General features: G+C 41.9%; 1 protein-coding gene across 6 annotated transcripts in view; it reads right to left on the bottom strand.

Moving 5' to 3' along the window:
- Window positions 1-13,362, bottom strand: part of AUTS2 (activator of transcription and developmental regulator AUTS2) — an 800,615-nt gene that overhangs the window by 528,956 nt on the left and 258,297 nt on the right. Inside the window, exon 1 of one of the 6 annotated variants that reach the window (XM_052803422.1) lies at window positions 11,595-11,977. The exons of the other annotated variants lie outside the window; for them this stretch is intronic. Within the exon in view, the coding sequence (XP_052659382.1) occupies window positions 11,595-11,642 (48 nt within the window). The 5' untranslated portion in view covers window positions 11,643-11,977. Of the gene's footprint in view, window positions 1-11,594; window positions 11,978-13,362 lie in introns of those variants that run through there. 6 annotated transcript variants of the gene reach the window in all.

The following is a 13,362-nucleotide window of genomic DNA, read 5'->3' as shown; positions in this document are numbered from 1 at the left end:
CTTGGCAGAGTTGCAAATTGTTATATTTTTCCAGCTTTTCCAATTTAGGGATTTTAATCTTTTTAGCCATGAATTGACTTCTCTGTACTAGCACTCACAGAAAAAAACCAGCTATTGCTCGCCACACAAGCTGCCAAGTTCCTGGGACCAGATGGAACGGATCCTAGGTTTTTAAAGGAAATCATTGACAATCAGAGAGAATACACTAAACACAAGCGAAGTTTCAAGAAGGCTGGACAAAGATTGATCGCAACACTGAAAAATTACGGAACACTAGACAAGGAAATAGAAACACTATCTATTCATCTCCAACATCTGCCTCATGTAGAACACTGGAAGCTACAAATACTGCTTGAATAAAGCCAGAGGGTAAGGCAACACACATGTACCTCCCCCACTGGTCCCTGAGAACAGGGATGCACTGCCCTCTTCCAACACGGAGGTTGACCCTACCCACGTGTGTGAGCTCTAGCTGGTTATAATTCATTTGCAAAAGTGCAAAGCAAAATGGAAAAATCAGCTACAGGTGAAAGTAAAAGGAGACATTTTAAAACATTGCTGAGACCTACAGATTAGATATTTGCCTTGAAGCATAACTTTAACAAGGTATGTTAGAGCTGCCATCAAAGTCATGCAAAGATGCCAGCTGAAAAGGGTGGGAAAAAAAAGACCAGCTACAGAGCTTTTGGAATATTTCTATCATTATCAGTAAGTCATAGGTAGCATTTGTACATAGGCAGATCTTAATTCACCTCCTTTAAACTCCTCCATCTTCTTTCACAGTTTATATTTGGATGTTCAAGAAAGGAACTATTTGGTTACTGAACTCGAGTTTATGATACAGTCAGTGAAATTCTACCCCATCTTTTAAGCAGATTAGGATCTACACACAGACCTTTGAACCTGCTGTGTTACCGTGTTAGCTTTCACAGCTCTTTCCCAAAGGAATAAAATTACTCCATTTAATTAGACTCAAACTCTCCTCATCTGCCCCAAAAGTTTCCTGTCACCTCATTCAACTGTAAACATAATTTTAGGCTTAAAGGTTTGTACTGATTTTTCACTGGGGTGCTAAAGAGCTCTGTAACGCAATAATTCACCCATCTTGAAACTTTTCTGGGGACACTGAAACAGAAGTGCTGCTTGCCTTCTCTTGGTACTGTATCTTGTCCAATAGCTTCAAAGAAATGCATTGTAATTCTCCCAAAAATACTACATAGATAATAATCCTGACAACGTGCGTGCATTCACACCCATTTTATGGGTGAAGATAATGAAGCACATAGGAGAAATGAGATGATTCTTCCCAGTCCCAGAGCACATTCAGCAGAAAATTAGGAATCCAGCTATTAATACTAAGCTGTAATCACTGCATGATATGCCTTTGTTTTAAGGTAACAATCACAGTCAAATCCATAGCTGCTAAGCTTGGTGGGTGTTGAAGAACACCAGTTTTATATAACAGTCATCATATAAGACAAGACATTTCAGAATAAGCTGCCCCAGCACCATCAGCACAGAGAATGGCTGTGTTGGGCCAGATCAAAGGCTCAGCTTGCGCAGCATCCTCTTTCCAACGGTGGCCATAAATGGATGTCCAAAAGAAGAGAACAAAAATAGGCTAAGTATATATAATACTCCTGCCTGTCTCTATTTATATACGTACATCTTTCCCCCTTGCTTCCACCTCCAGTCATTTCCAGCTCACTGACCTCCTGATGTGGTTTCTGCCTGCTCGGCGGCAATCAGTTCATTTCTTTTCCATTAATTTGTCCACTCTCCCAGAAGCAACGTAAACTTTTAGCATCCACAATTTCCTTTGACAACCAGTTGCAACACCTTCACAAAGAACCACCTACTTCTGATCTCCTTCGACCTGGCTCTTATCGACTTCCTTTGACGTCCCCAAGTTCTTGTGTCGGAAGGCAATGAACAATCCCCATCCTCCCTGTCCCACTTGATTTCACAGACCTCTGTCACATCTCCTTTACCTATTTACCTAGCTGAAGAGTTCTAGTTCATTTAGTTCCTCCTCACACAGAGGCAGTTCGACACCTCTGAACAGCCTTGCAGCTTTTCTCTGAGCATTAGTGCCTGCAAGTCTTTGGAGAGGGGAGGACAAGAGCTGCACAATGTGTCCATGATGCAGGTAGATCAGGGATTTCTATTCCAGTGTTCCTTGTTCCATTCTTAGTATATTTCCCAATATTTTAGGTGGTTAGTCTTTTTTACTACTACTGAGCGCCGTGCTGATGTTTTGATGGAAATATCCATTACAACCCCAAGATCATTCTTGCATAGAAATAGCATTAGAACCTCCCTGATTTCACTCTTGCATGGAAATCGGCTCAGTCCATTATTTCATATAGGCGTTAGGATTGTTTTAGGGGAGAGTCGAGACAGTCCTTAAAAGCAGCATAAGGTATACATGCTTTGGCACAGGCTTGCCACTATGGTGAACTTAAGACACATGTATTTCTACTCTGAATCCCTTCTCCAACCCATGCTCTATGCATCAACCCATGCAGCTACCCCCCACCATAATAAAACATTATTTTAACATACCCAGTGCTGTTTCATACAACCAGTATCTTCAAATTTTCTAAAAGCACACATAAATATTTGATACAGCAGACAATGCTGCTCTCACATCCGATTGCAAATAAGATTATTTTTTCTCCCAAACAAATCCAATAACTTGATTATCTGATCTGGTCTGTTCTTATTCTTCTGCTTTACAATTTTCAAATATTTGCAGTTGTAAGTCTTTCAAAGCTTTAATTTGCTTAAAATGATTCACAAGCACCTTGTTAATCTTTTATCAGTTTTATTACAAACTGTAAACAAAACCCAGTTCTTAAATAATTAAAGGACAGAACTAGCCCTCAGGCAAACGAAGTCCAGGAGGGGGGAAATAAAAAATTAAAAAATCAGAGTAAGTAAATCAGAGTTTTTCTTCCCATCTACAGAACTGGAGAATCTAGCTTCAAAACAGAAAATAATTCTAGATGAACAGATTGCGTGTGACATCCCCCCAGCCAGCCTCTCTCATCTACTGTGTCCTGAATATTAATCTATGAAGTACCTATGTGTAACTGGTTACAGCATTAAACATACCACAAGTCAAAAGCTGTGTCCCGAACAGCCACTCAAAAGAATTCCTCTGCATTTATGTGTGCCCAAACATGCTTGACTCTGCTTCTTTACCGGCCCCAAAACAGTCATTCCCAGACAGCAGAAGGTCTTACCACGGCTCATCGCCCAAGAGAAGGTAGCTGGTGCACGCTCTTCTGTCTTCCAGTGGCACCGACTCACCTCAGGGTAGACCTCACCAGGCACAGCACATTAACAAGGCTCAGAAAGTTCTTGCCCACATCGCTCCAACCTGAAGCACACTCCCAGGCCTGCCAGCTCTTGGCACAGTGGTGAAAGCACACCCTGTTTGGCCAAAGCTCCCAGAAACCATGAAGAATATCACTTTTTCAGATGCCTTCAATACTGAGGGTGTTGCTACAATTATTAGCAGTTTCATTGCATCATTGAGCAGAGGTCAGCAAGGTCCAGCCCAGCGGTGTGGGGCCAGATGCTAAATGGGAGCTGGAGTTTTGTAACAGAAGCAGCTTAGGAAGCAGAAATTCAGAACAGTGATGCTGAAATTGAGGCAAAAGACTGCTGGTAGGGTCACCGACATCATGCCTCTGACTGGCAGCATCTCCAAGTATGCTGCTCAATATCTACAGGGACAACGGGCCTCTAGCTTGGAAAAAGAAAATCCATTTTGTCCCTGACTTCCCAGAGGGTGGCTGGCCGGCGGGGAGACAGGCAGGCGAGGGCAGTACCTTGGTTTCAAACAAGGGCCCTCAGGCAGGAGTCCTGGGGTAGAAGACACACAAACAGTGATGACACCGCTGAGTTTGGTCACCCATAAAAAGGACACTGCTACATCCATGGTCCACATGGTTGCTACAAAACTTACCTCTAATTATTTGGATTGAAAAGTGTTATTTAATGTATTTATTACTGCTATTACAACCTAGTCTATCATCTACCAACTCTTCAATCCAGCTGTGCTAAAGAACAGTGTTCACTGATACCAATCACTGTACAATCATTTTAGAAATTTTGATACAAAGTTTCCAGCTTTCTAATGTATTTAAAATTGTATTTCCTAACACATTTAAAATTGTATTTCCTTCTTGTTACAGGAGAAACCACTTCTAATGAAGCTCTCCAAAGCATTGCGATGTGAAGAAAACCTAAGGAACTATGAAACCAAGACTGCAAATTTTAATTACCTTTTGAAGGCTACACTGCCATGCATGCAAAAATGGATTAGATGCATTACATACCTAAAAATGTGTAATGGGTGCATTGCTAGACTATTACATGCAGTTCATTGTGCAAAGTTTTCTGGTTGTATGTTTTGTGCAGTAGGCTGTAAAAGTTGCTTAACAGAAGAAAATACATTTGATTAAAAATTTACATCAGAAGAATGTAACAGGGCTCTTTTTTTCTTGCTATTTTACCTGCTATTGACTATTCCCATAAGCATGCAATTCTTCTTAGTCTTACAAATACATGCAAAAAACCAGGACTAAAAATGGAAAAGTTTCAGGTCTAGATCCCAAACTGTATTAAAAACAAAGCTGTCCAGAAGCTGGATCCAGTTGGAAACCCCCCCACACATATTCCCGCTTATAGGTGGGAGGATCCTAAAGTGACACCAAGATGCTTAAACAGTTCTGCTGCAGTGGCTCCCTTTGTGAGAAACATCAAGGGGAAAAGGGGTGGTGCTTGGACTTCCTAATGACTTGGCCATGCCAGGCTGCTGCAAGTCCCACGGGATACGCAGGATGCAACAACTACCCCGGATTCAAGGAAAAAAAAGTCCTTTAAATCTCTACCATATTCCCAGCAAAGCCAAACGAACCTATAGAGCCTTCTGATTCTTCAATTCAAAATGTTACAGGTTAGTGATAACCACTTATTGCAAAAAGCAAACTGCAAATGTTCAATTTGCAGAACTGAAAGAAATCAGGAAGATTTAACATCTGACTTAAAATGCCCTTTTCTAAAACCACACAAGAGCTCTCCCAAGAACTGGTCCAAGTACCAAGAACTGCCAGAATTGGAGAAAGATCCATTTAAATAAAAATAAATAAGTAAACATTACTTAGTCCAACATTCTTCAGCGTTCTCCTCCAAATGCTTAGAAATCTGAGCTAACTTTATCACTGTAAGGACCAGGTAGAGAATATAACATACACAGAGATTAAGCGGCTTGCAGCCTGCACCTGTTTGCCAATTCCATGGCCCATCCACCACTTTTAATTTAACAACATAGAGCGGAAATAAAGGGAGGGACTCAGAGCAGAGCAGGGACCTGATCATTGCTCACACTGCAGGAGGTTACTCCTTGCAGGAGTTTTGGCTGAACTTCACTCAGATTGGCAGACCCAGGAGCAGAAGAAAACCAAGGGGCAGTTTCCAATGCAAGCACATACACTTGTGGCTTGTGGGGCTGAACAGTGCTGCCGTGAGGAGCTGACCTCCCATCCCTCTGGGGCTGGCGACTGCACTGGCAATGGCATTTCTTCCTCTGGGTTTCAGCCCTGCCTACTTTTCACTGGGCACACTAGGCCATGGAGACGCGAGCCTATGCTTACTGCTGGTGTGCCAGCCAAACCCAGCCTTCGAGGCCAAAATAAGGGAAAAACGTTGCTCAGATCCACTCGCCAGCCTCAAGCAAAGCGCAGCAGCGGTGCAGGCTGCATCCACTGTTAGCAAGCACCTATTGTCCTTTGACATCTTTATGTTCACAGAAATGCCAGATAAAATCATAATGCGATAACGAAAAGCCAAAATATGAAGCAAGGCAATTCTCTGTGACAGGGCTGTAATGGCAATCCCAGGGTCACCCAGCAAAACCAGGCAGGGATAAGCAGCTGAGTCCAAGTGAGTCTGGGCTCCTGAAGCACAAGCGCACATCTGTAATAATCTGTATTTACAAGTAAAGTAAATTCCTACATCTATTTTCCTGAGGTTGTTGAGTAGGCCCAAGCATAATCTGTATGCAAGCACATAAAATGACAAATCTTACTCATTTCCCTAAAACGCTGGCAGTCACAGTTGCAACACGATTTAAAAAAATGTAAACTTTTAATATTCATAGGCAGGAAAGGAAAAATTTCAGCAGCTAAAAGTGATAAAAATACTGAACCAGGTGTCTGTGCTGAGTAATTTAGGAAGACACAACCCTTGGCTGATCATCTCCATCAGTTTAAAGAGTAACATCTGATTTCACACCTGCAGAAATCCATCTACAAAGCAATGAAGAAAAGAAGTAGCAAAAATAAGTAAATAAAATTAGCACAACTAGCTCCAGCAAACACTTTTGGAGGAAAAAACAGGTGGGTTCCCACCTCCCAGGCACTAGCCAGGATGGTTTGAGTGCCAAGAGGACCAGCCTCCATGGAATAGGGAGTTGCTCTAGGAGCAGGCTTGTTAACTCCCTGCCCTTCCTCTGATGCCTCTGGGCATAGATCTGACCCAAAAAGTCACCGACTGAAGCAGTTATCCCCGACTTGATCAAGCTGTGGGTACAGATTTCTGGAAGAGTTCATCATTCCAGGGAAAATGAATGTTTCAAGTGAGCTCAGGTCACCAGACTGATTTATCATCTTGGCTATCCGTCTCTTTTGGGCACCTGTATTATACAAACATTGTGCACATTTCAGTACCCAGTCTAAAAAACCACAGACTTGTGAAAACGTGTTACCTACCCCAGCAAGGGGAGGAAATGGTCCTGAGATGAAAAACCTTTTTGCAGGGAGTGGGAAGGAGGAGAGGTTGTGCCACACAGGAGGTAAATAACCAAATCTTTGCCAAATTACTGTTATAAAAGACAAGACAACGAGCAAAGTCAGAGAAAAAAGAAAAAGAAACCTAAATTCTCTAAAAATACAGCCAACATACGAATCTCCAGCTGCAGAGCAGCCTTTTCAAGATGCAACGCTCAATGCTTGTCGAGAAAGATGCTTCCTGCCTCGATCCCCCCAGAAGAGCAACACAATCTAATGAAAGTCACATTTGATGTGCTATGTGCTGCTCAATACCAAGTGGCTGAATTACTGGGTGCAGACCTCATCATACTCTTAAAAAGTAATTTTGAATCAGGGCTTTGATTTAGATTGGCTTTATCCTTTACATTCAAAGTACAACTGGTAATAATGTAGTCTGCGAGTTTAACATTTGAAACAGGGGTTCCATTTACCTCTTTGTACTTACTCAAGGAAAATGACTGTAATTGAAATCTTTCTGCTGGAAATGAAGCCCTTCGAACATTCAAAGTGGTTGCTTGTCCTTAAGGCTTTTTATTTTAGCTGTCAAAACTGTAAACTGCCTTTCAGAGTAGTGGGAGTCTTACGATAGAGGAAGAAATGAATGTACCCTGTATCTAGGTACTGGGTGTTTTAATCTAATTTTCCAGCTAGGAATACAGCACTTCTCTCCCTTGGGCACTGCTGGGAACAGGAAAATTAAGCTTCGCTTCAGTTCAGCAATATCTATCAATGAACCTCAAACAAGGGACAGGGCTTTTCAAGGACAAAGCAAAACCTTTCAAGTCCTCCAACTTCATCCATAAGCTCCTTCACGTATAAGCAGCAACACGTGAAGCCAGACTGCCCACTCACACTGCCTCTCTCCACACATCTCCCACACTTTCTAGAATTTCATAGGTTTCCAAGAGCTTGCCTTTTTTTTCCCCCCTCAGATCAAACTGATTTCCTAGTGTCAGCACTACTATTCGTATGAAGCTGTTGAATTTTAATTACAGTGTAAATGCACTCAGACTGAATACGGGTATTATGTAAAAATGGCTCGTGTCCAAATGACCTTGTATTAAATCTTTGAAAGGGTAAACATAAAAACTTTGGATTTTCTCCAGTAGGCTCCCTTGAAGTTTGTATAATAGAATGTTTGCAATTAACTTGATAATAGACTCAAGATGAAGTTGTACAGATTTCTACTTTGGTTTGTTTTATTATATGATTATTTTAATCACAATTAAAAATGTGCTGCAGTGAAATGGTTTTACAGTGCTTGTCTAACACGATGTACAAAAAACTGTTTGGATGACTTGAGCAAACTAACATGCCGAAGTACATCAGTTTATCCAACATCTACCTCTTCTGCTTCCGGTTCCAACGTGTCTTTAGGTGAACATCCAAACACAGTTAAAGACCATTTCTCAGGCCTTCTGTTCCAGCCACAAATGCATGGGCACCAATTTTTTTTCCTACCAGTATAGAACAGCCACTGCACAGGCAGGCAGACGACACAAGTTGACTGGCTAAGAGATTTCAAGGTGCCAGGTGGATGAAATGAGTTTGAAAGCTTCCAGAAGACCCGTGAGGGTTGAATTTCCTCGAAGCTCCAGGCAAGTTAGATTGCCAAACCTTGGTTCGAGTCTATCTGCAGAGGCTACAGATAACCAAGATGGGATGAGCAGCGTTCAAACACAATCAACAGAGCAGTTTACAGCAGTAAAGCACAGTGATGCCAAGAGAATAAAACAGGTTGACAATCTATATGTGAAGGAATATTTTACAATCTATAAGCTGCCTGCAGAGTTACCTTTGACATGTATATAAATATATAAGCCTTGTCACAGAGGGGTCTTCAGACATCAAAATCTTCCAAAGCAAATCAAAGGAAAAAAAAAAAAAAATTTGTGATGGCCAGAGGCAAGGATGTCAACTTCAGCAAAGCCAGCCAGCTAATAAAAATGTCAATGAACTTCTTTACAAGAGAATTAAGAGGGAGCAGTGCAATGTCAGTATTGTGGCACACACAGGAAAAGAAGTTCTAGTTCTGATTTAACCGAGATATTGCACTGATGTGAGGGCAGAGACCCAACCTTTCCCTAACCTGAAATGACCTCCCTTAAACAGAGTTTATATAACACTTCCAAATGAGGAGAGTAAACTTTAATTAATTTAGTTTTCACATGCTGCTGCCAGAAGAGACATTGTTGTCCTTTCTACTCACCCTCAACCAGGTATTTACAGGTACATCCTTTACGGCTGTATACTTGGGGTGAACTGGGACACACACTGATCTGCCTGAAAATGAAGCCAGCCCCCAAAAAAGGAATAAAACCTGTTCAGTTCCAGTTGGATCAGCTCCCGGACGCATGTCACCACATGGCTGCACAAGCACTACCGCTGACAACGTGTAGCTTGGAGTGGGAACGCTCATTCCTGCAGCAGCCCACACTTATGTCAACTGAAAATGAGAAACTGCATCTCCAAGTGAGATTTTAAATCCATTTAGACAAACTGCTTAAAAGCTCGTTTGAGAATTTCAAAGGTACTTCAGCTTAGCTAACAAACCCAATTTCTAAAACCTTGACGACATCGAAGAGTTGTGAAAGAATTTGACCTAATTTTTTAAACCAATGTGGTTACACTAATGCAGAAGCACTTGTTTCATGGATCATGTACCCACAGTGTCCAGCCAGAGAATTGCACCCATTTAATAAATTCAGCGTCAATTCACACCTAAGTCACACTAGCACAACTTTCACACGAAGACTTGAAGCTACTGCAGAATAGGCCAAGCACCAACCGCAACAAGAAAGCTGACATAAAATCCTGTGTTTAGCAAGGGGGTACATCCCTACCTCATAGCCAAGACTGAAATTTCTGAAGTGCCTTCCATTAGGAAACCCCCACTACCATGCAAAGTACGAGTGGTCTCTTACCACACACGAAATTCAATAAAAGACCAGGCATGCACTTCAGTTTTTGTCTTCGTGCGTGTGTGCATTATGGTTTTGGGGTTGGGCTTCCCCCCCCCCCCCCCCCAGCAGATGAACAGACATGGCAACTTCCCTGGTGAATCAGAAGAAAATCTTATAAGGCACAAGTAACTCTAGGAAGAATACAGATTAAATGGGTTTCCTGGATTTCATCCATGTTCAAATTTCCCAGGTTGTAGATCTCAAAAATATCTGTCTCTGACAAAACTGGTATGACAGGTTATGTAAGACACACAGAGAATCAAGCAGTAACAGAAAAGCAGGAACATTATCTGCTCTGTTCAGGGACTCGAGGGCTTTCTGGCTGAACTCAAAAAAAAAAAAAAAAAGAAGAAGAAGAAATCAAATCACAAAATGTAAAGGTGAAAAAAAAAAAAATCCCCTGGCAAAAAACTACTGATTTGAGTAGATTTTTATTTCCAGGAAGAGTTTCATATGCTAAATATACAGAGTCGATTTGTTTTGATATAGATGTTTATACGTCTGGTATGACTTTAAAGAACATAGAAATATTGCAGAGAAACATCAAGGAGATAAAATATAACTGCCTAATAAAGTAGATTTTGCAGTCAAATTGCCTTTGTAAGACTGCCCAGAACAAATGAAAACGGAATAGTTAAATCTGTGACTTTGTTAAATGTGCTATTTGCAGCCTGGGATAAATGATACGACAATCTTGTTAAATGAAATATATATGCTTCTTGTTAAATGAAATATGTATGCTTTCACTGTGTGCGGTATAACTTGAGGCACAAAGACAAGAAATAAATCAATGTGGGACTATTTGCCAGAATAGAAAATTTCAGCCTAATAGCACATGCATGGATTTTCCCCCTGTTCTAAGAATAGCAAGTTGCTAACTGCTCAAGGATGTTTAGGGAACAGATAGTGAGGCTTCTCAGTATTTTCACAAAAAAGTTGTCTTGCTCTTTTCCCCATTTTGCTGGATTAAAGAAAACAATGAAGCTACATCCAAATACTGTGACTGGGTCTCTCAGCATTACTGGCAACAAGATCAGTCTTCAACCTGGGGCAGGAAACCCTCAAGGGACATATTCAGTGAAAATGCATCTCTGTCAAGCGGGTCCCTGCTGAAATCTTGGTCCATCCTCTCCCCATCCCCGTCCCTCTGTCTCCCCTGGGTATCTGGGTACCAAGGGACAGGCAAGATAAAGTGAAGATGAGTGTTAAAGGAAAATCCAACAGAAAGCACTGTGTTCTGTGCAATAGGAAATGCAGCAAGTCCCACAGTAAAACCGCCAGCAAACAGCCTTAGAATAGATCTCATTACTTTTTGATCAATAAAACTTCTTTCTTCCAGTAATAATTATGGACAATTAAATACTTACTTTGTTACTAAAGGAGAAGAAAAGCACCGACTTCCCTGCAGAAGCAGGTCACGTCTCATAACCAGCTCTACAGAACAAGAAATAGTCCTTGCTTTCAAGCTCTACACGAGAAAAACAAATACATCTCTACCACTGCTTTTTTTTAACTGACACAGCACCATAGGAATTAGATCTGAGCTTTTCTTTTCTCTTCCACTTGCACCATGCTGAAGTTGCAGCTGTGACATTTCAAGTATCCTGCGCTGCACCAGCTTTCGGCACGGCGTTATCTATCAAGCCATAGGAAAACAAATTCACCAGCGAAACTTCTCAGTGGCGTTTGCTCTGCTGGTGGCCAGAGCTCTCTGTCAAGAGAAGGGGGCTGCAGGCGACCACGCAGCAATCCCTTGGGAACGGCTGCAGCAGAAAATGTACCGACTTACCTTCTCTGCATACTTGAATTTGACGTAGAACCAACTTGACTTGATCATTGTCTCACCTCCTGCCCTCGTTAAAAAACAAAAAAGCAACTCAAACCTATTCTGCTGATGAAAAGCAGCGTGCCGGCACTCCCTCCGTCAAAGCCAGCGATTTTCCAAGGAGACCACAGTATTTAGGGGAAGCGAAGGTGGGAGAAAGAAAAAAAAAAAAAAGGACAAAAAGAAAAAACGATGCTTTCCTTCTGCGGTTCCACTTTGTCCCCTCCTGCCCTCCCAACACTGAGCGCGATCTCGCTTGCTGCAACAGAGCTCGCTGAATGCCTTAGCTCTGCGTTTCGCTGTCAGCTTGGCTGCCTGACAAGAGAATTCCTCAAATGGACTTCAGCTGCATTCATCACAAATGGCACATGTCAGTAAAGCCAGGAGGCTGGCTCCAGCGCTGGCAGCCTCCCAGGACCATGACCTCCCCCAGTGGGATGAATAATGAATTCCAGCACTTCCCTCCAGACACAGATTAACACCTGGCTAAACATTATTCTGACAATGAGCTTGCCCATTCGGAGAACCCTACACCACCGTGTTAACCCCTCGCTCTCCCACCAAGCAGGGTGGCAATGCTTTGGAGGTCTGTCCCGCAATGCCCTCCCCCACCTAAAGAAAGATTACTGAACTATATATAGTTTAGAAACAATAAAGCCTCTTAAGCATGAAGCAAATATCTCCTTTCCAATTCTGCAGCTGCAGTAATGCTACCATGTAACCAGAGCAAGTAATCAGGAGTCAGGCTCTCTTCTGCTCCCCCACTTTTCTCAGCCTCCCTCTACATACCCACTTGTTAAGCTTTGATGCTGTCGGGCTGATGTTTTAAAATAATATCTGTAAAGACCCTTTAAAAAAAAAAACACCAACAACGAAACAACCACCACTATCAATATGAAACTAATGCATAAAAAATCCCGGGAAGACATCTATCAGGCTGTTCTTCTGTCCGTTCAGAAGCACTGCCCAATTCCCTGTCTCTGGTTTAATGAGACACATTGATTTGGTTGCAGCTTGCTGCAAATCTCCCAGCTCTAAGTACGCCATAGAGCAGTGAATATCAAGTTGCAAACTACAGGATGAATATAATCAGTCTACTGTATTTCCGCTGTATACAGAAAGTGCTGTACTGGAGCAGAACTATCTGGCCCAGCATGCTATACCCAAACACTTTAAGACTCACAAGGAGACAATGTAAGAAATCTCAAGTCCAAAGATGTGCCTGCAGCAACACGTCTAATAACACAGATGGACCTGATTTTGTCATGCCAGTAGTTGAATCTCTTTATGTTTCCACAAGATGCTGAACGAGGTTCAGAATTTCACTATATGCAGTAGGAGAAAGTCACCTCCTTTTGTTGTTTTTAACCAGCTGTCTGGTTATTTAATTGGGAGTCTCGCAGTATCCTATCCTGCAAAAAAGAGAACGATTTGCTTCTCATCATCTTCAGATCAGTTATGATTTTACAGATTTTTCTTGTCTCCCTTATACCACACCTTTTAGGGACTGGAGACTCCCAGACTGTTACATTTCTCCTTGTAGGGAAGCAGTGCATGTCTCTGTAGATCCTTTTCATCATTCTCTGTACCTTTTCTAGGTCTAGGTATCTTTTTCACAGGCAGAGTGAGATGGAATAAATACATGCACCACTGACTTACTACGTCCGAATATATGCACGCACAGAGATACACAGTGGATGAGACAGATCCTGAAACCTTTGTCAATATTACC

The sequence above is a fragment of the Harpia harpyja genome, chromosome 12 (genome assembly GCF_026419915.1).
Source record: "Harpia harpyja isolate bHarHar1 chromosome 12, bHarHar1 primary haplotype, whole genome shotgun sequence".
Lineage (NCBI taxonomy): Eukaryota > Metazoa > Chordata > Aves > Accipitriformes > Accipitridae > Harpia > Harpia harpyja.
The sequence above is the reverse complement of the archived record's forward strand: the minus strand, read 5'-3'. Positions and strand labels throughout refer to the sequence as shown.